At 43.4% G+C, this 27,136-nt stretch overlaps 2 protein-coding genes across 4 annotated transcripts in view; both read left to right on the top strand.

The window, feature by feature from the left end:
* Nucleotides 1-542, top strand: part of LOC137278286 (cartilage oligomeric matrix protein-like) — a 30,525-nt gene extending 29,983 nt beyond the window's left edge. The window contains exon 24 of the mRNA XM_067810531.1: nucleotides 108-542. Coding sequence (XP_067666632.1) covers nucleotides 108-166 — 59 coding nt within the window. The 3' untranslated portion in view covers nucleotides 167-542. The remainder of the gene's footprint in view (nucleotides 1-107) is intronic.
* An 8,761-nt stretch (nucleotides 543-9,303) lies between these two features.
* LOC137278285 (uncharacterized) lies at nucleotides 9,304-27,042 on the top strand. Of its 3 annotated transcripts, XM_067810528.1 has the most exons (10): nucleotides 9,328-9,365; nucleotides 9,968-10,125; nucleotides 14,748-14,820; nucleotides 15,842-16,510; nucleotides 17,226-17,295; nucleotides 17,899-18,006; nucleotides 19,202-19,249; nucleotides 19,506-19,640; nucleotides 20,721-20,793; nucleotides 25,165-27,042. In XM_067810528.1, exons 3-10 carry the CDS (start codon nucleotides 14,773-14,775, stop codon nucleotides 25,310-25,312), a joined length of 1,299 nt encoding a protein of 432 aa, XP_067666629.1. In that variant the 5' UTR covers nucleotides 9,328-9,365; nucleotides 9,968-10,125; nucleotides 14,748-14,772; the 3' UTR covers nucleotides 25,313-27,042. The 3 variants fall into 3 exon arrangements, with proteins under 3 accessions (XP_067666628.1, XP_067666629.1, XP_067666630.1); XM_067810527.1 differs by lacking the exon at nucleotides 9,968-10,125 and having other exon boundaries at nucleotides 9,304-9,365; XM_067810529.1 differs by lacking the exon at nucleotides 9,328-9,365 and having other exon boundaries at nucleotides 9,869-10,125.
* The last annotated feature ends 94 nt before the right edge of the window (nucleotides 27,043-27,136 follow it).

The following is a 27,136-nucleotide window of genomic DNA, read 5'->3' as shown; positions in this document are numbered from 1 at the left end:
AGATACAAATATTTATCACTGTGAGTGATTTTTTCTGTTTGTTCCATGTTAGTAATTGTTTCCACATCATGACCATTTAGATTTCATGTTTTTGCATTTTTCTTCAGAATTTATCCCTCCTGGGCTTCTGGAGGACGAGGATGAAGAGTATGAATACTACCAATAGTCACGTGATCTTGTCACGTGTGAATATATATATATTAACTGTAGACAAACTGTCACTTCAAAGGTTTACAAATACTCAACCACAAAGGAGAAATGTTTGCTTTCCCAAATGTTCCTATCTATTGAAATAATGTCCCTTCCAATGCTAACTCGAAAATGATGAAACTGCAGTCGACCATTTTGAGAGATGGAGAAGATAAATGTACATACATTTTCCTTATATACTGCAATGTAATTTCATAAGGAAGAAGCAGTTATTGTGATTTTTTTATCAACATTCACAACAGGTTATATTTTTATGATTCATATCCGTGTAAATTTTTATTTTTTTGTTTTTGTACATAAAACATAGGTACAGTAAAGAGATCGATCTCAAATCTGTTTTAGTCTTTCTTTAAAGTCGACCTCAGTTTGTCCCGAACCCCAACTTTGGTGGCCATCTTTTTCGGGACGCATGCACATACAAAAAAATTGTAACACGTGACATTAATATGGTAATCATTTCTGAGGATGAACTGAGGATGAACCGTTTAATTACATTAATGGCATTTGAGTGGAATGATTGATGTACTGATTCATTTGTTGAAAATACGAAAGAAATATGTTATACCTTATCTCCGCCTTGTAAATTACTGAAAGTGTTATGCATATCAGGGCTGGGACAGGTAACCCGGATACCCGTGACATGTGGGTAATGAGTTGAGGCCGGGTATCGGTCTTAGTACCCGGAACCATTATGATCATGTGACTTAAGTTCTCTCGGACATAGGAAACAACTGATGTTTCACGTTCATCTCAACAGTTTATGTACATGTAGTTGGTATGTGAAAGTGTGAAATACCTGTTTAACGTAGTTCGGCCTAACTACAGTTCCAGTGGTGGGGAGATATGAAACGTGAAAAGGGACTTTGTTGGCGAGAGATTAGTGCAGAAAAAAGCAATTTCGAAGTTCAAAGTGACTTATTTGGAACAGACTATGGCTTAATGCAAATTAGTGGGCGATGATATTGTGTTACAGAGGGCATTTGTAAGTGTCCTTTTTGAAATTAGACTTAGCTTCACTATAAACGATAGCTGAAGTAAAAAATAATAACTTTCATGCTGAAATTATGAAGGATGTAACGACCCTGGAGTCTCACTGTCACTATAAAAAGAAACAGGTATAAGGGGGTCGTCTCGAAAACAAAACCAGGACGGGTGAAGCAGACGATGGTTGCAGTTGGGCTGTGGGGTGCAGGCCTACCATACAAACAGTGAACAAATCATCAAACCTGAACTCATAATACAACAAAACAGAACAAAAATCGCCAAAAACTGCAACGACATCTTCTAAAACCGAAACAATCCCTCTGTAACGGAAAACTAATAGTTTGAAATGGAAACAATGCGGAGCGATTAATGTTTCTAGCCAACGTCCTAATTACGGAACCAAGATGCAAGCTGATCAGCACCCGTTCCCTTGACCGAGATGGATACGGTGACTGGGCTACTGTCCACCTTTGCAGAATTTCTTCAGCCTTCGACAGTGGGACATTAGGAAGGATGGATGCCCATCACATATGGCATTATTTGAAATATCCCTGGTATTGCTTGTCTGATTCTAATAAGTGTCCCAGCAGATAAGGCTTTTTCTAATGCCTGGGTGGTATTGTGACTGATACAGTAGGATCCTAATTCGGAGTTTTTACCTCGATTTGTTTATCATGTCACGTAAAAATAGGATGTGTACAAGCACGTAGTAAGCTATTTGTCTCGGATGTCCGATAGATTGCAAAGCTTCATATTTAGAAAGTATTGAGGGTTGGCCCAGCTTTCATAGCAAAAATTATGTGTAATCCAGGGCTTGTTTCATAATGGTTCCTACACCCCTGGTTTATCACCTATGATAATAAAAACACATAGGTGATATACCATTTGATTATTTGAATCCATAATCTAAGAACAGGCACTTTGCCATTGCTAGAAAAATATGAAACTGTTCTGAGGTTAAAAACTGATTTTCCCTATTTACAAATGTACCTAAGTACACAGCAAATGCCTATATGTATTTCTTATGTAATTAAGAATGAAGTGATATCCTCAAAACAGTGTAGGCCCATAAGTGTTTTAATGCAGACAGTATAGTGTTTGGTGGTATAAACTTACACATGTCATTTGTCATCATTCACCTTATGGTCAAGTAATGATTTTTAACAGGTATAATTGGTGGTAACATCACTCAGATTACACGACAAAGGTTCCCATTTGGCATTAGTTCTGTCTGGAGTAAATAAATACTCGACATTATAAATCAAGGTCTGATGTGGTAAATGTATACACATCAGCATTAATTAAGCGCCACCCATTTTCATGCTACAAGATAGTGTTTAACATAATACACTGGTCATTCATGATATGGAAACCAAACACATGGTTATAATTTCGTTAACTGAACCATCTAAAGTGTCAATCCATCACCTACCAACACTGCTGGTATTTTCGGCTGTAGTTTACTGACGGTCATGTGGGGGGAACTAAAAACGTTATCAATAATCATGTCCAAAACTATGGTCACATAGACAATAAAACGGTCACTGTTCAATCCTAAGCCAACACTAATGGTGACATCAGTATTTGGGGTATCCTCCCCTAGTACGGATAACTGCTGCAACCCTTCTCCTCATGCTGGAATTCCCCAAACGGATAACTGCTGCAACCCTTCTCCTCATGCTGGAATTCCCCAAACGGATAACTGCTGCAACCCTTCTCCTCATGCTGGAATTCCCCAAACGGATAACTGCTGCAACCCTTCTCCTCATGCTGGAATTCCCCAAACGGATAACTACTGCAACCCTTCTCCTCATGCTGGAAATCAAACGCGGAATGCACATCCTTGAAATACCCTGCCATTCCTTATGAAGAGCCTGGGCTAATTCCTGTAGATTTTGAACAGGTGGATCCCTTACTTGAACTTGACGCCCCAGATGGTCCCATAAATGCTCAAATGGGTTGAGATCAGGGCTTCTCGCAGGCCAAGGTAATCTGTCAACTGCGCTGTTCTGCAAGTATGCGATAACAGCTCTGGAACGATGGGGCCTAGCGTTATCGTCCATAAATAATGGCCGACTGGCCAGGGGGTGGTTATCAAAATGCGGGACAACAACAGCTTCCAGTACTTCCTGTTGGTATCTCTGACCATTGAATGTCCTTTGAATGGCGATAAGGTTCAGTTTACACTCACTGGAGATACATCCCCACACCATCACCGCCAAAGGATTCAGCTGCATGGATCATCCGCTGTTGATAAGCCTCATTACTCCTTCTCCAAACTCGCCAACGGCCATCAGTAAGACGAAAAAGAAAACGGCTATCATCGGACCTGCGCCATATCCTCAGACTGTGGTTTTGCCGTTGATTGCACCACGCCAATCGTTGAGCCTTGTGTCTATCAGTGAGTAAGGGACGTCTGATTGGACGACGTGGACGGAGTCCAACGGACCTGAGCCTCCTTTAAATGGTGCTGGTTCAGGCCCCCCTTTGTAATTGAAGGAATTACAGCAAATTTGAAGGAATTGCATCTCAAATGTAAACAAGCACAGCACACTCGGGAAACAATTGCAGCCATATCGGCAATTTAGTGGTAATAACAAACACAACGCCCCTGTCGGAAGCAATGTCGGTAATACTTGAAACACGCTCGGCCATCTTCGGAGATTTCTCGGCTCCGTTCCGTGATTTGTCGGTCGAGTCCTGAAACTCACACATCTAAACATGGCGTTACTGGAAGGAGCACCCATCTTGGTGAATTTTGTTTTTAGTTCCAGCTATTTCATTTTCATAATTATTCGCCTTTGACCACCCTTTTTGAATGCGTTTAAGGCTTTGGTGAAGAGGTTCTTCAGTTTCAGGTGCCATCCTTCCAAGTGGTTGTTTATCCTCGGTCCTATGTTAACATACTGCGTCCAGATCCGTACGGGAAAGCGCGCTTCGTAGTCAACCCATGTACTCGTGACATGGTCATTGAAGTTTCTGACCTTGTCTGACTCTGGGTCTTCTTCCAAGGCAGCGATCCAAGTGTCCTGCACCATGTCTGGAGAAAGTAATGGAAGGGCGGCTGCTCTCCTGACATGAGTTTGAACGTGTGGGTTGTCCTTGTAGTCTTTCGCCAGTCCCTTCTCAGCTACTTTTCTCCTGCTTATAATGAAAGAAGCATCCATGTACTGCACGACCCCTATACACTTCTTCTACGGCCCTAATGGCTGATGCCTCAAAGTCTGTCTGGATTTCACTTGGAGCACGTTCTCCTACTCTGTCCATAGCTACAGTATTCAACAATGTGAAAAGCCTGTCATAAGTATCCCTAGTACGATTAGGCAGTAGTGTATATACACATGGATACATATCTCCAATAAGCATACAGTGAATAATATACAACTGGTCCCATAAGGCCGGTGCAACATAGAAGGTTCCATCCACATACCACGTGTCAGCGTTGTGAAGCATGCCTAGCATTTCCCCTGAAGCAAAGGCCAGTATCTTGTCGTCATCACCACCATATATGCACAGGAATTCCTCTCCATCTTCAGTGTGTGTCCATGGTCCTTCAAGTGGAACTTCAGCCAGTATTTTGTCGTCATCACCACCATATATGCACAGGAATTCCTCTCCATCTTTAGTGTGTGTCCATGGTCCTTCAAGTGAAACTTCAGCCAGTATCTTGTCGTCATCACCACCATATATGCACAGGAATTCCTCTCCATCGTTAGTGTGTGTCCATGGTCCTTCAAGTGGAACTTCAGCCAGTATCTTGTCGTCATCACCACCATATATGCACAGGAATTCCTCTCCATCTTTAGTGTGTGTCCATGGTCCTTCAAGTGGAACTTCAGCCAATGACATGGGTAGATTTCGCAGGACTTTGCTTCTGTGTCGGTAGAGAGACGACTTGACACTCGAGTACGACCGGACAGATCCTGGGTCAGCAACCTCGGCCAGTCCCTCCTCATACAGCTGCTGATGGACGTGACGTCCTCCTGTGCGCACTGACGTAGTCTGTTAGGGAGTCCAGCCTCGTCCTAAGATTCCACAAGGGGATGGTTGTGTGGCGTTGATGTTTTGATAAAGTTCCCAGTTGTAGAACAGCGGCCCTTGCATGCGGAATGCACACTCTCCCAATGTGTTTTGGGCTGTTGTCTGACGTTGAGGCGATAGCGGTACCCAGCAAACAAAACCTGCTGTCCTCCTGCTTGTAAAGTTACAAATTCAACACGGTGAACATCTGCCATTGTGTGATGGATGCAGTTGGGTAACATCCTTATTTATGAAGAGGTAAATAAATTCAGAAGATGGGATGTTCTCAACAATGTTTTCCCTACTATATTTTTAGACATAATCTCACCTTTAACACAATGATGTAAAAGGTGCCTTGTAACAACAAACTTAATAGATGCCTACTCAACGATTAGGATTAATCTAATCTTGTTTTGAATATTACAATACAAGCATCTTACTTACAATATTATTACAGTACAATCAACACACCCGTCATCCATTGATGATTTGGTTGTTCCATTACTTCACAGGGCAAAAGAAAATATTTCCCAAAGTGCCTACAATATTTTTGTTGGCAGATTGGGATGTAGGCAGATTGGGACTGTATGCACTATGGGACGTAACCTGACTCGTCTCGTCTTCTCATCTCGGTTGATCATGTCAGTCAGGTTTCTTACTCACAGACATTACGCCGCGTTAACGTTGTGTTACGTCAACGACCTATGCACATGCACATGTACATAAGCATACGTAAGATTCGCGACGTGGGGAGGTGTTAAGTGACAGTTACTGATAGCACTCAGACTTAAACGTCACATGCAACCAATCAAACAAACAATTTAAACGCACCCATCACTTATTTATGACATATAATGTACATTACTGATTTTGAAATAACAAATATCATATTGTTCTATATAGAGGATAACACAGGGGATGTAGCTTCGTGTTTATTCCATGGCCAGAGCCCAACTGCCCAACTTCGTTCGGACCTCCCGGGATATCCCTCGCCGCTTACCCTCACGGGTCATCAGCCGGTCATCCCGGGGGTCCGGAGAGCTCAGCGCAGCTCAGCCTCCCTTATAGGTACGTACATTGTACAGTAATATAATCTGTCTAGTCTACGCATGCACTAAGTTCTTAATTCTACGTCGCCTACTTTCTTCCACTATGTTTCATTTACATTTATACCAAGTACATACACAAGTGTAACGATGTCTTTCAATTGGCTGGTTCATATTCCGATATCAGTGAGCTTATAGTGTGTATAGAGAGTTGATCTGTTTGACTGGCACTTTAGAAGTATGGTTAGTAATTAGAAAGTAAGAATTTTTAAGGCACAACAACTTCTTTTACTGCATGTGATGTGACGTTTCGATATGGATTCATATACTGATGTCAAGCAAGAATGATAACGGTATAAGAATGCACATCGAAACGTCGGATCATATACAATAGAGGACATTGTTATCCATAAAAAATGCTTATAGAGATGTTGGGTTTTGTAAATACTTATGCTCCCTGCATTTGCGTTGGATCCAATCTTCAAATTCTGAAACGGTGAACTACTGCGTGGCTGGAAACTGCCGTTCGTCCAACTACAAAGCAGAACTTGAAATTGACAATCTGAGTTTGCACCGGTTTCCGTCCGATCCAGTCATCTGGGGAAAATGGATGCAGTTTGTTTGCAAACCGTAGACATAATAACATGCCATGTGTACAAGTCTCACACCTGCCTGTCTGTGTAATAACATAATATGACAGTTTAAATCGCATTTGGTCAATGATTAAAGTTCTGTATTGCATATTGCCATTAGCAACAGGCAGGCAGACACATAAGTGTCAATACAACAGACACTAAGTTTTATCTGTGAGAGGGACTGCTTATCACCATCAACATCTTGACTCTTCTGTTTGCACAGACACGAATTAAAACATTTCAGTTTTCAAGCCGAGCATTTTCAACAATGGCATTGGTATTTCCAATGCCACACTTTCTTGAAAGCTTGGTTTGCAAATCTGCCACCCCCAAAATGCAAGCTGCAAAGAAAAATAAGAAAATATATGGAGTGTATTTTTTTACTGCAGACCCAAGATGATTGTAACGACAAGAAACATCTCTTGTTCACGAACTTCGACCAAAGCGATAATGCTTGCACGCATCACCTGCTGTGTTTATACGAGTCGCCTCCTTGTGAATAAACCAGAGAGCCATCCCGGTTCATGTCGCGCGAAGCTGATCATTGCGCATGCACTATATGCGCAGCGCACTATAAATGTTGAAACCACTTTGCAACCCAGCTAGGGTGAAATCAGTGAATCGTTTCTATTTCGCAGGGTTTGGGGGTTTTTTTCGTTTGCGATATTTTTCATTTTTCTAAGTTGAATTTGCATTTTTGATGATTGTTACTTAAGTCGATCCCGAAAGGTATGAGAATCTGCAAAGCTGTGTTTTGCTTTGCATAAAGGCTTTAACACATGACGGGCGGCTACTTTATTCTTGTTGAAGTTTTCTTGCATTCTGAACTTTTATTGTCGATTGTATTTTCTTGATTATTATGTACAGACTCTGTTCCCAGATAAAATAATACATGGCAATGGGTCATTCTATGGAAAAGAGCAATTTCATCTATTGCTCTTAAGAAAATCTCATTTGTATTTCTTCTTTGTCTTCATGTCAACTGTTTTGGTTTGTATGTCTGGTATAGAGGATCAGCAAGGTGGTTTTGGACCAAATAATTCCAGAAAATGTATTGTGACGTTGCAACTTTGAATCAAAATGTCATTACGACAAAAATACTAATTTGGGAAATTTTATTAATTTTAGTCACAGAGCCATCTTTGCCTATAACAGCTGTGGAATGTATAGAGTTGTTAGGCTTACAAGTATATTTGTGTAACAAAACTGGTCGTTCTTCAAAACTGCTTCGATGCACTTATGATTTTTTAGCATGAATGTAAGCCAAACATGAAAGGATAAACAGGTAATTCCTCTGACCTTCCCTTAAATTAAATATAGTTAAAATTGCATGATCAAAAATAATTCGTAAATGATTGTTTGAATACGAACGCGAGACAGCCAGTTTGTGTCATCTGGAACATTTTGTACGAACAATTCAACTGGATTTCTAGATTTTGCATAATGAATATTTCAATATTTTATATATCCATTATTTATGGTAATGTGAATTAGCTAATGGCGCTTTACCGGGAGAGCCACTTTCATGCACTCACTCAGATATGTCCATTGCAGACTGGGCCTCATCATTTTACTCTTTCATGAATGTGTCTTTCCCTGATAACTTGTGCCAAATCTCTTTTAATATTGAATCGAATGTGTTCAGACGAACACATTTGGTGTGTCCATCTAGCCCCTTATCTTTACCCTAATAAAGTCTGTCACATTAACTTTATTGGCGAGATTTTCATAGATTATCATATGTTGGAAGTTTGTTAGGTGCCAAGTATTGTTTTGTGTTATTTACATTATTTCAAAAGTATTGTGTATTTTGTTTCCACTAGGGAAACCCATGGCATGGTCGGAAGATAGAAGTGTAATCCCTACGTGGTGCTATGATTATGATATGCAAGTGATGTAGCGCCGATTCGCGAAAATCTTATTTCCGAATTCTTATCTTATCAACGCCCCTGGGAAAGGGTATGGATTTTCACAATTTGAGTTGACTGGGTCTTTGTGGCAAATGCGCAAACGGATCGCGATATATCAAGTGTTATTTTCCCGTGCTCTCAGGACACAAAACCCGGCCCCGTCTCGCATATCTCAATATGCCGCAAAGTGGCACACGCAAAGGGAGCACGGAACCAGCTTACCGACTCCCTTTGCTCGCATCACGTTGCGATATGCGGGACGGGGCCCAGCTTAATGTTTATTCAGTACTTTTGCAAGCAGATCACCATAACGCGCTGCGACTCCACCTTTCTCTGAAGGATTATACACTGAAAATATAATTTTAATGATGATTAAGGTCCTTAATTATAGTGCATGCCTACCTGTGTAAGATTACAGTCAATCCGTTTTTAGTCCGGACGCGAAACAATACGAACATTGCGTTATAACGAGGACGGTTATCACGCGGAATGGGAGTTTTACTTTTTGTTTCGTTTTAGAATAATCAAGTGGTCGTCATCAGAAGTGGAAGTACAACAAGGTATTGTCTCTTATTACTAGTAAATTAACACTTCTAATATTTTTTGTTGAAGTATGTCAACAATGAACTAATTTATTACTTACTTTCTCTGAAACTTAACACCTACATGTATATGACGCTTCATATGCACCCAGTCACGGCCAGTGAGTGTAAAATTTCTCAAAACAGGAGTGTGTTTCAATATTACTTGAGACACATATCTTGACCTATTTTGAGTACAAGAACTGTCAGTATATACATTTGGTTGTTGGCGAGGTGTGTGTGCTTGGAGTTATTACTGAATAAATGGTGCCAGCGTTCCGAACGACATTTCAAATACTATTTGAAATAGGCAGTGACAATGGATTCAGAAAGCTGTGTTTAAGCTGTGTTTAGAATGCAGTTTTCAAGGTGCCGCACCAGTCACTGATGACTGCCCGTCGTGGAACGTATCACAGTAGTTAAGCGCCCGCAGTCTCGCTATATCGCCACTCGCCTCAGTTTAGTGCAAATAAACGTCAGCGCACTTCTACGAACAACCCTGTGCGATCCGCGGGGTTAGGGTTGGGGACCCACCGATATATAGGGTTCGGTACCAATTCCGATCTTTGTTCACGTTTCAGATATTCGTTTTGATACTGATTGGAATCTGATCTTATGAGCAATATGTCTGAGAGCCGATTTGATATCCGTAAAATAAATGAGCCGTGTTGATGAAGACTATATTGGACCGAAACAAAGCATCGCTGCCAACACACGACAGATTCGGAACCGCAGATTGGTAAGCTCGTCGACGAAACAGCTGCCACGCGCAGTTATGTTGTGAATGTGCTAAGATGTAAAATATGAACTGCATTTGACACTTCACTATATGCTGTATATGAACCTCGTTGGAGTGGTTTTACAAAGCCACTGATCTTGAGCAATAGTTCCCGGGACTGATTGCGCTAGTTATATTGATTGTTATCTGGTGAGTATCCGGATAGTATCCCACAATTCTCGACTGGTTCGCTAACTCTACTGCGCTACGTGAAAAAGTATAGCCATAGCTGCATTGATTGACAAAGACGAAATACAGTTTCTTCTTTGTAATAAATGTGATATCTAGTCATCTTTGTAGAATATTGATATCAATATTGTTTACCAGTTATCTACCAAATATATCAAACCATTTTATCGGGATAAAACATTTGGAAGTTCAGTTTATATCCCAGTGTCCACACTTAAAATGTCAATATTGAAAGAAAACAAGTTAGTGTCAGTCTATAATTGTTTTTATATGTAATTACCAAAAAAAGCCTCTGAAACCAAAAGCATGTCCATTTAGTCGAGAAAGGCAATAATATAGTGTTCAGTACACAACTCTTTGTACTTAAACGAACCCACAAATCCGTTGGTATATGACCAGATTGCGGCCACATGAATAGGCGCCAACACCTAGTTGTCGGTACAGCAGTGTGCAGTAAACTGGGACAAAGTTTTAAGCCAAAATGATGTAAGAATCTACATCAAAACGTCGCTCAACATAATAAACAAGAAGTTGTAATCCATAAAGCTTTATGTGTTATTTTTGACTCACCAACTTCTAGAATGCCCATTAAACAAGCAGGCACTATCTGTCAGGATCTGAGTGTAAACATGCATACATAAGCATTAACATCTGATAAATCCACTGTGCAGAATAACGGTATCAATCAATGTATTATCAGTTGATTTCCATCAGTACTTTTTGGAACTCAAGTGATAATTGCAAAACTGATACAGTAATACTTACACACATAGTTTAGTAAATAACTGTAGATACATAATCTAAACAGTTTATATATATTTTAACACTGGCAAAATGGGTATTGTTGAATTAATTAATAGAAACATCTTTTGTCCATATGTGACGATGCAATCCATTTCTCTCCATGAAGTGAATGGTTACAGGTCATCAGAACCTGGTGGACAGGTCAAGGATAAAAGGAATGTATGCACAAAAACAAATACAAAAACAAAGAAATTTAGTTACAAGACTGTATAGGTACAGACTGTCTGGTGTCCGTTTTGATGCTCTTACGCACTCAGTTTGTGTGTATATTAATCTATGAAAGTTCATTGCATTGTAACTTGTAATTTGTTTCATTACAGTAGGCACAACCACATGCACATTTTTATTGGTTAGGAGATAACATGTGACTGAGGGTGTGGTTAAATTCTTTCCATTCTTTTTCCAACAGCCTTTGTATAATTTAGGTGTCAGTTATTGTTGGTTGAAATCTCACAATTGATGATTGCTTCATCACCAACAAGCAATTTCAGCACCAGCAAGCAATTACATCACCAACAAGCAGTCATCAGCCAAAATTGGCTTGCATCATTTTTCAGATATTCTTATTCAGATTGTTATTGCAGATACGTTTAACATGATGCAGCTTGTTACTTTATTGTGATGACTAATATATCATGAACACAAAATTCATGGAGTCCTTAAGAAATATTCAGCCATGACTTTTCATTTTTTGGAGTGAGTTTTCTAAGAAATAGACACATTTTCAGACCCTGACAACATCGAAGATATGTTCTGTCATCAAGTGTTTTTCAAAGACTAAATCATAAGCTCCAAAATTGTTTGTGTTCAGTTATGAGAAAATGTGATCAATTGCTTGGTTGTTTGGTCAGTGTGACCAACCTTCGATTATTTTAGTTAATCTTCAACCATTATTGTCAGTGCTGTAGGGATGCCACTACAGACACTAATACTTCTGCATTCAAAACTATTGATATTTCGCTTTGAAAGTATCAGTTTGAATATCTTTATGTATCATTTACATTTTGCAACTGTAGCATATTTTTCTGATGTCCTGAGAGGTATTATTGATTATGTATCATGCACAAAAATTGGAAATTAATTCAGTGTTGATTTTTTCATGGACGGTATAAAATATGAAATATTAATGTAACCTATTTTACACAGTATTGCCGTGAAGATAAGTACTGTGACATGTATCGAATCATGACATTGGTATTGTGATAACTAAGGATTCATGAAATTAATGTTTTGTGACATCCCTACAGTGTGATCACTGATGAATAAGTACATAAATTTCATGGCAGGTGAAGGTTGTGATGTTTAACAGAAACTAAAATTTGCCCCAATTAAACTATGTTTGTGTTGTATCCACCATAAAACTACATTTGTAACATTATCTCTCTCTCTCTCTCTCTCTCTCTCTCACACACACACACACACACACACACACACACACTCACACACACACAATCACACACACACTCACACACACACACAATCACACACACACTTCTTTCAAAAAGCTGTATCCACTCCTGATAAATTTATTACCTTCCTTGGCTGACTTTTTCTCCAATCAGGTGTATACACAGGGAAATTGTTTGAACCAATTACAACTCACTTTTGCTTTTTAAGTTGTCTTACCGATTCAAACTTGGCAACGTGAACCATGCACAGGTTCTCAGAAAGAGGCAGAAGGAGTTCTTGCATATAATTTGTTAAAGTTTCAGACCTGTCAATGTGTCTGTATGATTTCCCCAAGTCACACTACGAACAAGCTTTTGCGGTTGCAACCTCTATCTTTGTTGACACTGGCAATTTCAGTCGTAACGGCATCTTAGCTGATTGGCTACTGTGAGAATGCAGAGCCAGTAAAGGGAGGTAATAAATTTTTTGGGCCATGCCGTAGATGCATCAAGGGTGTAGTGGAGACTTTTCAGAATGTACACCATGGAGATATCGAGGATGTATCCACTCCTGTCATATCTCAATTACGGGAATCAATACTCCTGCTGTTGATCACTGGATTGTCTGGTCCAGACTCGAATAATTACAGACATCGCATATGTGGAATATTTCTGAGTGTGGCATTAGATAGCAAACAAGAAACAACTATTTGTGAGATCCTCTTTCAAAATATGGACAGACAGTGAGGACTGTGTTGCCTCCAAAACATCATCGATTATTCAGTATGTAAGGAAGTATTCTATAGTGATTATGACCCTGTACACATTTACAACCATAGCTACCATAAGGCAAACTCACATGTCACAGCACTAATATCACCTGGTTAACCTTTTCAAATTATTCTTGATCGAGGTGAGCATAAATGTAATACTTGCTTCATTCTAATACTCAAACTTTGTTGAAATACACCACAGCCTGGTCGCTAGTGATTGGTCAAAGAACTGTTGAATGTGTAGCCCAAGATGCAGATTCATCGACTAGTGAACAGTGACCAGGTTGGGGTGTCCTTTGATCAAGCTCCAGTATTAGAATGTAACTATTCTGCATTCTAATTTTGAAATCTGTGAGTATTTGAATTTAAAATCATTCTGTTTGAGACCACCACCATGTCTAGTTGCATTAGTTACAGTTACTTATCTCACTTTACACTTGTCACCATGGATACAAACAGAACATCATGGCTTCCGTATCTTTCATGATATGAACGAAACAATATTTTTCAGGCAAAGGTTAATCTTTGATTAACAGATCTGGTGCAACATATGGGGCCTGTCCTGAAGGGCATTGTAATCCTGAATCTAGTGACACTCATATTTGTTATAGATAATTTTCATTGGTACTTGATTTCAAGCCAGTAAGCAAGAGGAATTCAGGTTAATGATAGGATAGGTGGAGCTGGTAATGCCGTGTCTGAGATCAAGATTCAGAAGAGATCAGGATTATCCATGTCATCAGAGTTATGTCCCATGAGCTACCCATAAACTAGTGATTGTGGGGTCCACCACCCTTCCATACTTATCTGGTTTCTAGGCTTTTCAGCATTGTAATTATTTTTATAGGATATTTATATAGTGCACATATTGGGGCAACTAGTGCTTGCTCAAGGCGCTGACACATATTTCCCTTGTCCATTGGATGTCAATATTAATGGTCCATCATATTATCAGTCACAGCTCCCTGGGGAGTATACAACTCTTAATGCCTCTAGGCGCACCAAGTGTTTTTGTAGGTGTGTCATCCTATCGAGGTACCCATTCACAGCTGGCTTGAATGGGACAGATTGTGACAGCACTTTGTCTACGTTTGCTGCACATTGCAGTACCTGCAACTAGGTGTTCACACGTAGTATTCCCATGCAGAAAATATTTTCTCGCCACTGTTTAGTATCTGAGACCTGCATCACCTAAAGCTTTCTTTACCACTAGCAAGACATGTGTTTGTGTGATTTGGAACACAGCTGGTAAGCTAAGGAACTTGATTTCTTGATAGTCTTCAGTAATTCGTGTTCGTATTTAGAATTGACAGCTACAGGATCATAAGATCACCTGGCCACTTGTTTACATGCATGGAAGAATTAAAGATACTGATTTCCATGACACCAATACTTTTTCATTTTAATTGCACTATATCATTCATTTCAGCTGAGAGTGCCAGAAATTGACAACTATGGCATACCCTTGGACATACAAACCTCAGGCCTGGGACTCCATGGAGGTGAGCTTAACTTTGAGTAGATTACATTAGTGACACCATTCCATTGTCTGCTCACTCCATTACTTTGTAGGAATGTGTACCAGTTTGTAATTAAAGACAATATTCCCGGTATTATGAATGTTCAGATCCATTATTTGTAAGAAATGGAGTTATTCGGACATTACCCTGTACATAACCGACCCTGATATGAGCTTATGTACTTAAGTATTTATGTCGTAGGTAGCACTGTGGTAGGAAATACGAGTGAAGATCGAGGTTAGAATTGATCAGTAATCCATGCTTGTTGTAAGAGGCGGCTGATGGGTGGCAAGACTTACACAGTTGCTTGACACATGGCATTGTATCCCAGTTGCATGGATCAGTGCTCATGCTCTTGATCATGCATAGGGGCACAAGTCACTATTGAGTTTGTCTCATTTGGTCATGGATGCTGAAGTATGTGCTGACGCTGTTCCACCAGCCGTTTGTCACCCCTTGGTATGAAGAGTGAAAACAGAAGAATGTTGCATCATACTTTCTTACCAACGTTTTCTGCAATTGATCATAAAGTATCAGATTTCAGATCTTGTTGGGTCCCAAGGTCTCAGGCTAGCTATTCTCAAAACGTTCATAGGCATACGAAGTTCTTAAGCCCATTCTTAACACATTGGCTACGACCAAAGTTAATCAGTCTTAGGGCTACGAATGTTTCGAGAATAAGGGCTCAGGTCCCTCTGTCTTATTTTGTTCACTTATTCCTATTTCAAGGCATTTTATCATTCACTGTCCTCATTTGAATCCAAATGGTCTATACAGAGTTAGCTCTCCACACAGAAGACTTGGGTTTGATTATGGGTACAAAGTGTGATGCCCATTTCTGGTGATCCCAGCCATGACATTTGAAGGAATATTGCTGAAAGTGGCACAAAACGATACTTATTCATTTAACTTGGGGAAAAACTGTTTTCATATTTGTTGTACATGTGATATAAGCTATCATGGAGTTTTGTTAATAATAGTTTCGTTCGTTTTGTGATAACAGTTGACTAACTTCATGAGTGGAGTCGGAGCATACCAGATGATAGACAGTCAGTTTACAGCCAGTATCCTTTTCCGCAAAGACAATGGTGAAATTGAACAGAAAAATGTACCCGTCAGCATTGATAATGTGCAGGGTTCCATAAGGACTGGAGAAGAATCCATTCTATTCTCACAAATAAGATACATCACAACAAAACCCAGCCTAATGACGAATTCTGATATAAACATAATAACATTTTCCTACCGCACAGCAAGTCTTGATGACGTCAACAAGAAAACAAGATATGTTTATATGAAAGTCACAAATGCTGAAGAGGTGGGGAGAATTATGAACCGATTTCGCCATCTTCAGTTTGTACCATTGGAAGTGGTAGAGGATACCTCCATTGCCAGTACAGTGTTCGAGGCTTTCATTCCAATGTTTGTTGATCATATCAAAGTCGTGGTAACGGATGTGAAGGAAAACAAGCAGGTTGAAGACAAGGACTTTATCTGTACTCAGGACCAGGAGTGTATGTGTCTGTTCTCACACTCGTACAGTACCGTGCCAGACTATCAGGTTAACTTTTGGAAGGAAGAAGGGGAGAATGTTGTGGAGAAGTGTGCCGTCATCCATGCCACACAGCAATTCGAGATCGTAACGGCATCCTATGTTTACCGCTTGCAAAAGGTGCGTTATTCATAGAATAGGTATCTCTTGTCAATATTTTTAGTTGATGTGTTGGTCTTAGCTAATTAAGATCCATGTATTGATGCTAGACCCTACTCATTGTGGTTAAAGCATTTGCTAATCATTCAGAAGGCAGGGGTTCAATTCCCAACATGGGCACAATGTGTGGCGCCCATTTCTGGTGTCCCCTTGCCATGATGTTATTGGAATATTGTTCTATGCAGCGCAAAGCTCAACTCACCACATGGTAACAGCATGTTGAGTCTACTTCTGTTGTGTCCTCTTATCTTGACTTGAATATTTGCTAAAAACAACATAAACACTCACACGATTCCAACCTGTTTGCTCTGTTTCAAGATATGGTGGAGGGTTTGTCAGATCTTTATGCATTTATTGAAGTTACTGATGTGATTTTTAAATGAGACTGGACCCTTGAAGGTTCGGGGTAGAATAGGCCTTCAGCAACCCATGCTTGCTATAACAGACGACTAACGGGATCGGGTGGTCAGGCTCGCTGACTTGGTTGACACATGTCATCGGTTCCCAAAAGAGCAGATTGATGCTCTTGTTGTTGGTAACTGGATTGTCTGGTCCAGACTGGATTATTTACAGACCACCGCCATATAGTTGGAATATTGCGTAAAACTAAACTCACTCACTCACTTTAAATGAGACTGGTGACTGACTACAATATGCAGTGGCTTCTTACTTGTAGAGTGATACGGTGGACCGACTGGTGAGCAGCATCACCAGGACAAAGCCCAGCCCAAGGTACCAGTTTTTTGGTAGGTATTACAAGTGAGGTAGGTTTTCAAAATCACTGGGAAGGATTTGAATGTACATCATGATCACATCATGGTGACTTCATAGTCACATCATTGTCACATCATGTCATGGTCACATTATTGTCCCATTGTTGCAGCATTGTTGCATCAAGCCATGGTGACATTAATGTCACATTGTCACAACATTGTCAAGTCATCATCACCACATCGTCATCATGTCATGATTGTGTCATTGTCACATCACCATGTAGTCACATCATGATCATGACATCATTTGCACATCATCACAAATCACTGGCACATCACCATATCTGGCTGTACATGTTGCAGTCATCAGGGACTGAGGTAGCTGTTATGAGATGGTGCGTGCGTGCGTGCACGCGTGCATGCGGACACGTACACATGCGAGTACATACTTCGTTTTCACATTTTCACCCATCATTTTTGATCTCATGGCAGACTTCTATACAAGGTACCACCTCAGCCTTTCCTTACTCTGAGCCAACAGTCCTGATACTGACTAAATTATTGTGAAAAAAAATATCACATTTGACGAGCTGTTTATAGAATATTATAATCTGTAACATTTTTGAAACTTTCTAGATCCAGTAGCCATGGTAAAGAGACAACGTCGTCTGAAGACTCAACAGGAGCAGGGGGCAGATTTCAATGCTCAAAATATTGAACACACTATGTACACAAGAGACACAGGTCAGTCAGTGATAATATTACAAACAAAATGAGACTTTGTTATACTGACTTTATTGAATGACAGTGGAGGAAACATTCCCAACAGCAGAAATGTCAATATTAGCTCAAGTATAACAATTACACTTCCTCATTAAAGTACAGATTCTAGTGCATTTGAGTCAGGTCTTATTCAGACACCTAACTGCCAGCATACTAAGTGAGCTGCCTAAACCACACAGCCACCACGGCCTCTATGTGGTCCAAAATAAGTACTGAAAAAGTGTAAACTCAAATATAACATGAGAGACCATTTAATAATCTATTATGTGGTTTCAGGTGACATGTTACTTTTTTCTAATGGCATTGTGTATTCATTAGCAGAAAAGAATTGAGAGATCTTTTAGGACACTGTGAATCCAGCAGGCAGCCATTGTGCTTGCTCAACCAAATCTAACATCCCAAACTACCTTCGACATCAAAAAAGGGGAGATTTTCAAAGAGGGGTTCAATTAATGTGAAGATGTTGAATCATGTCAGTAACTGGGGATGTAAACAATGCATCAAACTATCAATGGATTGCAATTGGCAAGTCTTCGATAGCAATTAATGTGTGGTAGAAACAAAAAACTATCGATGCAACAATAACATGTGTGACTATTGATAGTTTCAGTAAATGACTTCTGCTGATAAATGTACAGTGCAAATACAGGAGTACCAGAGTCGTTTGCTTTGATTTAGAGTTATCCACCCTTGTTACATTTTAAACAATTTTTATCTGGCTTTTAGTTTCTTATCAGTTAGTGAAAGAGACTAAAACTACTTCAGCTCTATTTTGTTTCATACAAACTATACATTCATTGGGGAAATGACTTCAAATGAGACAATTCTATAGTATGTTGCAGTAGACTATTGCCTATAGTTGTTTCCCCCTCAACAGTCACACCTAATACTAACAGTGGATTTATCTTGACCTACTCGAAGTTTGATAGCAGTAAGTCTGTAGGACATGACGTTAAAGATTCCAAAACTGAAAAAATGAGAATTCCCACATCCACAGAACTTATGGCGATAGAGATAAAAATAAGATACAGTGTCAACATTGTTACTATTTGTGTCCGTATTTTCAAGCAAGAGCAGTTCATTTGGTTCCAGATAAACCTCTCACAAAACTCCATGCACTTCAGCTTAATGTGTCATGATGGATGCTTGGTTTCAGAAGCAGCATTAAGCGAGTCAAGGAGACTCTTCCTCCGAAACTTCAAAGGTATGTGTGCTTCGGAACACTTCAACAATAACTTTAAGGTTAATTACTTGGTATATTTAACCCAACTAATCCCCAAATGCCCCTCATGTTTTTAGTTCATTATATGTAAAAGTGTTCTATTAATGTATTAAGAAGAATTATATATCCCTTTAAATATGTATATACCTCTCTATATAAAACAGACTTGCATTTTGGTTGTATCATTATTTCATATTTAGTATGTTCATTCAACAAAATGTTGTTACCTTGACGACAGACAAACTGGAGAATGCCTACCAGATAGGCGAAGCAAACAGGGAGTGGCATGCGATCTGGGAACCAAACGAACTGACTATCAGACAGCTACTCGAGAATCCCGAACTCTTCCCAGAGAAAGATGCACGTAGTGGAGGTGAGCAATAGCTTTCTGAGACATGCACTCACTTAAGCTTTCAATTGATACAATAAATGACTTATCCCTTATGACTTGCCTGAAATCAATAATTGAAACTTTGAGGTTTGACAGCTTCCAAACAGTTGCTTCAAGCATCAAAAACTGTTGCATGTGGTGTTGTCAGTGTTTGCCGAACTGGCCTCAACCACAAATTGCGTTATAGGATATTTATTGAGACCACTCCAAGGGGCATAACTCTATGGGGAGTGCTTGAAATAAAGTTCATTTGGTAGAGGAGTCTCAATTTAATGTTGTAACATGCCTTTCACGTGCTGCTCAGGTGTTTGAATCCAAAATTGGTTCTGATCCTTGTTTGAATAGATTGTGAGTGACAGGTTGTCATCTCCATCAGTGCTGTCAGTGACATGATGAACAGACTTGGGTCCTGCATCCAACTGGCATATGCATCAAACCCGCAGCCAACTGTTGTGGCTTTGCCCTGTGAAGATCTGGTTTCAGACTTTCCTCAGCAACCGATGCTGACATAATTACTGAATGAGGTCATATTGTTACTCAGCTGATCGATGCTTGTGGTGTCAGTCACTGGATTGTGTGGTCCACATTTGAATATATATGATGAAAGTGCTGAACCTGGCCTTACATACAAAACAAACATTCTATGATGTAACGGAAGTACTGCTCAAAGTGTTGATGAAGGCAATCACTATCTTCATTGTGAAATGTAAAGGATAATAAGTCATTTTGTATATCTGTCTGGTAGATACCTCCCAACACCAAAAGTATCTCCAAAACTTAAAATCAGTGTTCGATTTGTGATGGGCTTACTGACGTGATTCAGTATCTTCACATTAATTGGAACAACATTTTTGAACCCCCTTTGAAACCCTCCCTTTGAAAATCTCCCCTTTTCTGATGCCGAAGGTAGTTTGGGATGTTAGATTTGGTTGAGTAAGCACCATGGCTGCCTTCTGGATTCACAGTGTCATAAAAGATCTCCCACTTCTTTTGTCATCATACACTCAACTGATGCTTGCTGTAATATAATTGTAATACCTCACACACTGTTCTGTGTTTCAGGCTTGGATCCAGACTCAATTGACCATTTCACTGCATGTACAGAAGACATTGTGGACAAAGTGTTTTGTCAGGAGTAAGTACATTTTCACCAGAGTCATAGGAAATGAACATATGACATGTTGAGGCATCACTACTCTAGTCTTGTATCTTCCTGGGGGATGGAAGGCCAGGGTAGAGTCTGCCTGGGGGGTGGAAGGCCAGGGGTAGAGTCTGCCTAGGGGATGGAAGGCCAAGGGTGGAGTCTGCCTAGGGGATGGAATGCCAGGGTAGAGTCTGCCTAGGGGATGGAATGCCAGGGTAGAGTCTGCCTAGGGGATGGAAGGCCAGGGTAGAGTCTGCCTAGGGGATGGAAGGCCAGGGGTAGAGTCTGTCTGGGGGGTGGAAGGCCAGGGGTAGAGTCTGCCTAGGGGATGGAAGGCCAAGGGTGGAGTCTGCCTAGGGGATGGAATGCCAGGGGTAGAGTCTGCCTAGGGGATGGAATGCCAGGGTAGAGTCTGCCTAGGGGATGGAAGGCCAAGGGTGGAGTCTGCCTAGGGGATGGAATGCCAGGGGTAGAGTCTGTCTGGGGGATGGAAGGCCAGGGGTAGAGTCTGCCTAGGGGATGGAAGGCCAGGGGTAGAGTCTGCCTAGGGGGTGGAATGCCAGGGTAGAGTCTGCCTGGGGGATGGAAGGCCAGGGGTAGAGTCTGTCTGGGGCATGGAATGCCAGGGGTAGAGTCTGTCTGGGGCATGGAATGCCAGGGGTAGAGTCTGCCTAGGGGATGGAAGGCCAGGGTAGAGTCTGCCTAGGGGATGGAAGGCCAAGGGTGGAGTCTGCCTAGGGGATGGAATGCCAGGGGTAGAGTCTGTCTGGGGGGTGGAAGGCCAGGGTAGAGTCTGCCTAGGGGATGGAAGGCCAAGGGTGGAGTCTGCCTGGGGGATGGAATGCCAGGAGTAGAGTCTGTCTGGGGGGTGGAAGGCCAGGGGTAGAGTCTGCCTGGGGGATGGAAGGCCAAGGGTGGAGTCTGCCTGGGGGATGGAATGCCAGGGGTAGAGTCTGTCTGGGGGGTGGAAGGCCAGGGGTAGAGTCTGCCTATGGGATGGAAGGCCAGGAGTAGAGTCTGCCTGAGGGGTGGAAGGCCAGGGGTAGAGTCTGCCTGGGGGATGGAAGGCCAGGGGTAGAGTCTGCCTAGGGGATGGAAGGCCAGGGGTAGAGTCTGTCTGGGGGATGGAAGGCCAGGGGTAGAGTCTGCCTAGGGGATGGAATGCCAGGGTAGAGTCTGCCTGGGGGGTGGAAGGTCAGGGGTAGAGTCTGCCTGGGGGATGGAAGGCCAGGGGTAGAGTCTGCCTAGGGGATGGAAGGCCAGGGGTAGAGTCTGCCTAGGGGATGGAATGCCAGGGTAGAGTCTGCCTGGGGGGTGGAAGGTCAGGGGTAGAGTCTGCCTAGGGGATGGAAGGCCAGGGGTAGAGTCTGCCTGGGGGATGGAATGCCAGGGTAGAGTCTGCCTAGGGGATGGAATGCCAGGGGTAGAGTCTGCCTGGGGGATGGAAGGTCAGGGGTAGAGTCTGCCTGGGGGATGGAAGGTCAGGGGTAGAGTCTGCCTGGGGGATGGAAGGCCAGGGGTAGAGTCTGCCTGGGGGATGGAAGGCCAGGGGTAGAGTCTGCCTGGGGGATGGAATGCCAGGGGTAGAGTCTGCCTGGGGGATGGAATGCCAGGGTAGAGTCTGCCTAGGGGATGGAAGGCCAGGGGTAGAGTCTGCCTAGGGGATGGAATGCCAGGGTAGAGTCTGCCTAGGGGATGCAATGCCAGGCGTAGAGTCTGCCTAGGGGATGGAATGCCAGGGTAGAGTCTGCCTAGGGGATGGAATGCCAGGGGTAGAGTCTGCCTAGGGGATGGAATGCCAGGGGTAGAGTCTGCCTGGGGGATGGAAGGCCAGGGGTAGAGTCTGCCTGGGGGATGGAAGGCCAGGGGTAGAGTCTGCCTGGGGGATGGAAGGCCAGGGGTAGAGTCTGCCGGGGGCATGGAATGCCAGGGGTAGAGTCTGCCTAGGGGATGGAAGGCCAGGGGTAGAGTCTGCCTGGGGGATGGAATGCCAGGGGTAGAGTCTGCCTGGGGGATGGAAGGTCAGGGGTAGAGTCTGCCTGGGGGATGGAAGGTCAGGGGTAGAGTCTGCCTAGGGGATGGAAGGCCAGGGGTAGAGTCTGCCTGGGGGATGGAAGGCCAGGGGTAGAGTCTGCCTGGGGGATGGAAGGTCAGGGGTAGAGTCTGCCTGGGGGATGGAAGGTCAGGGGTAGAGTCTGCCTGGGGGATGGAAGGCCAGGGGTAGAGTCTGCCTGGGGGATGGAAGGCCAGGGGTAGAGTCTGCCTGGGGGATGGAAGGCCAGGGGTAGAGTCTGCCTGGGGGATGGAAGGTCAGGGGTAGAGTCTGCCTGGCAGATGGAAGGCCAGGGGTAGAGTCTGCCTGGGGGATGGAAGGCCAGGGGTAGAGTCTGCCTGAGGGATGGAAGGCCAGGGGTAGAGTCTGCCGGGGGCATGGAATGCCAGGGGTAGAGTCTGCCTAGGGGATGGAAGGCCAGGGGTAGAGTCTGCCTGGGGGATGGAAGGCCAGGGGTAGAGTCTGCCTGGGGGATGGAAGGCCAGGGGTAGAGTCTGCCTGGGGGATGGAAGGCCAGGGGTAGAGTCTGCCTGGGGGATGGAAGGTCAGGGGTAGAGTCTGCCTGGCAGATGGAAGGCCAGGGGTAGAGTCTGCCTGGGGGATGGAAGGCCAGGGGTAGAGTCTGCCGGGGGCATGGAATGCCAGGGGTAGAGTCTGCCTGGCGGATGGAAGGCCAGGGGTAGAGTCTGCCGGGGCCATGGAATGCCAGGGGTAGAGTCTGCCTGGGGGATGGAAGGCCAGGGGTAGAGTCTGCCGGGGGCATTGAAGGACAGGGGTAGAGTCTGCCTGGGGGATGGAAGGACAGGGGTAGAGTCTGCCTGGGGGATGGAATGCCAGGGGTAGAGTCTGCCTGGGGGATGGAAGGCCAGGGGTAGAGTCTGCCTGAGGGATGGAAGGCCAGGGGTAGAGTCTGCCGGGGGCATGGAATGCCAGGGGTAGAGTCCGCCTGGGGGATGGAAGGCCAGGGGTAGAGTCTGCCTGGTAGATGGAAGGCCAGGGGTAGAGTCTGCCTGGGGGATGGAAGGTCAGGGGTAGAGTCTGCCGGGGGCATGGAATGCCAGGGGTAGAGTCTGCCTGGGGGATGGAATGCCAGGGGTAGAGTCTGCCTGGGGGATGGAAGGCCAGGGGTAGAGTCTGCCTGGGGGATGGAAGGCCAGGGGTAGAGTCTGCCTGAGGGATGGAAGGCCAGGGGTAGAGTCTGCCTGGGGGATGGAAGGACAGGGGTAGAGTCTGCCTGAGGGATGGAATGCCAGGGGTAGAGTCTGCCTAGGGGATGGAAGGCCAGGGGTAGAGTCTGCCTGGGGGATGGAAGGCCATGGTAGAGTCTGCCTGGGGGATGGAAGGCCAGGGGTAGAGTCTGCCTGGGGGATGGAAGGCCAGGGGTAGAGTCTGCCTGGCAGATGGAAGGCCAGGGGTAGAGTCTGCCTGGGGGATGGAAGGTCAGGGGTAGAGTCTGCCGGGGGCATGGAATGCCAGGGGTAGAGTCTGCCTGGGGGATGGAATGCCAGGGGTAGAGTCTGCCTGGGGGATGGAAGGCCAGGGGTAGAGTCTGGCTGGGGGATGGAAGGCCAGGGGTAGAGTCTGCCTGAGGGATGGAAGGCCAGGGGTAGAGTCTGCCGGGGGCATGGAAGGCCAGGGGTAGAGTCTGCCTAGGGGATGGAAGGCCAGGGGTAGAGTCTGCCTGGGGGATGGAAGGCCAGGGGTAGAGTCTGCCTGGGGGATGGAAGGCCAGGGGTAGAGTCTGCCTGGGGGATGGAAGGCCAGGGGTAGAGTCTGCCGTGGGCATGGAAGGCCAGGGGTAGAGTCTGCCTAGGGGATGGAAGGCCAGGGGTAGAGTCTGCCTGGGGCATGGAAGGCCAGGGGTAGAGTCTGCCTAGGGGATGGAAGGCCAGGGGTAGAGTCTGCCTGGGGGATGGAAGGTCAGGGGTAGAGTCTGCCTGGCAGATGGAAGGCCAGGGGTAGAGTCTGCCTGGGGGATGGAAGGCCAGGGGTAGAGTCTGCCGGGGGCATGGAATGCCAGGGGTAGAGTCTGCCTGGGGGATGGAAGGCCAGGGGTAGAGTCTGCCTGGCGGATGGAAGGCCAGAGTCTGTCTTGGGAAAGGAAGGCCAGGGGTAGAGTCTGTCTGGGGGATGAAACGTCTCTTCTGGGGGGATCATCAAAATGAGTGTCATCCAACATGAAGGAAGAGTAATTATATCCCTGCAAAAGAGCATCAAAAGCACTTGGCCATATGAAAGAATCAAGTGAACATTGATTTTTTTTTTAGTCTGTGTTGATCTGTGTTTTAACTATACAGCTGACTTTCCAGGTGCGCAGATGCATTTTCATCCCTGAAGAACCTCCGGGAAATCTTCAGTGAGTGTACATATCCTGAAATGGCCCCCATCTTGGCAGATGATGACTACACACTGTTGAAGAAACTTGTGTTCAAGAACCTGTATGAACAGCCAATGTAGGATGGTCTTGTAGTAACAAATGACAACAGATATTGTAGGATGGTCTTACAGTAACAAATGAGAACAGCCATTGTGGGATGGACATACAGTAAGAAATGAGAACAGCCATTGTAGGATGGACATACAGTAAGAAATGAGAACAGCCGTTGTGGGATGGACATACACTAACAAATGAGAACAGCCATTGTGGGATGGACATACAGTAATATATGAGAACAGCCATTGTGGGATGGACATACAGTAAGAAATGAGAACAGCCACTGTAGGATGGACATACAGTAAGAAATGAGAACAGCCGTTGTGGGATGGACATACACTAACAAATGAGAACGGCCATTGGGGGATGGACATACAGTAATATATGAGAACAGCCATTGTGGGATGGACAAACAGTATCAAATGAGAACCGCCATTGTGGGGTGGACATACAGTAACAAATGACAGCATCAATTGCAGCGGTGTTATTCAGTAACAAATGAGAACAGCCATTGTAGGATGGACATACACTAACAAATGAGAACAGCCGTTGTGGGATGGACGTACAGTAACAAATGAGAACAGCCATTGTAGGATGGACATACACTAACAAATGAGAACAGCCGTTGTGGGATGGACATACACTAACAAATGAGAACAGCCATTGTAGGATGGACATACACTAACAAATGAGAACAGCCGTTGTGGGATGGACATACACTAACAAATGAGAACAGCCATTGTAGGATGGACATACACTAACAAATGAGAACAGTCGTTGTGGGATGGACATACACTAACAAATGAGAACAGCCATTGTGGGATGGACATACACTAACAAATGAGAACAGCCGTTGTGGGATGGACATACACTAACAAATGAGAACAGCCATTTTGGGATGGACATACACTAACAAATGAGAACAGCCGTTGTGGGATGGACATACACTAACAAATGAGAACAGCCATTGTAGGATGGACATACACTAACAAATGAGAACAGCCGTTGTGGGATGGACATACACTAACAAATGAGAACAGCCATTGTAGGATGGACATACACTAACAAATGAGAACAGCCATTGTGGGGTAGACATACAGTAACAAATGAAAACAGCCATTGTAGGATGGACATACACTAACAAATGAGAACAGCCATTGTGGGGTAAACATACAGTAACAAATGAGAGCATCAATTGCAGCGGTGTTATTCAGTAACAAATGAGAACAGCCATTGTAGGATGGACATACAGTAATATATGAGAACAGCCATTGTGGGATGGACATACAGTAACAAATGAGAACAGCCATTGTAGGATGGACATACACTAACAAATGAGAACAGCCATTGTGGGGTAGACATACAGTAACAAATGAGAGCATCAATTGCAGCGGTGTTATTCAGTAACAAATGAGAACAGCCATTGTAGGATGGACATACAGTAATATATGAGAACAGCCATTGTGGGATGGACATACAGTAACAAATGAGAACAGCCATTGTAGGATGGACATACACTAACAAATGAGAACAGCCATTGTGGGGTAGACATACAGTAACAAATGAGAGCATCAATTGCAGCGGTGTTATTCAGTAACAAAGGAGAACAGCCATTGTAGGATGGACATACAGTAATATATGAGAACAGCCATTGTGGGATGGACATACAGTAACAAATGAGAACAGCCATTGTGGGATGGACGTACAGTAGCAAATGAGAACAGCCATTGCAGCGGTGTTATTCAGTAACAAATGAGAACAGCCATTGCAGGGGTGTCATTCACAAACAAATATTCATTGTAAGAGGGTTTTACATCAGCCTTGTAGAATGTGCCTTTGTTGTCTAT

Source organism: Haliotis asinina, chromosome 3, assembly GCF_037392515.1.
Source record: "Haliotis asinina isolate JCU_RB_2024 chromosome 3, JCU_Hal_asi_v2, whole genome shotgun sequence".
Lineage (NCBI taxonomy): Eukaryota > Metazoa > Mollusca > Gastropoda > Lepetellida > Haliotidae > Haliotis > Haliotis asinina.
Note: the sequence above shows the minus strand (reverse complement) of the source record. Positions and strands in the feature narration are given on the sequence as shown.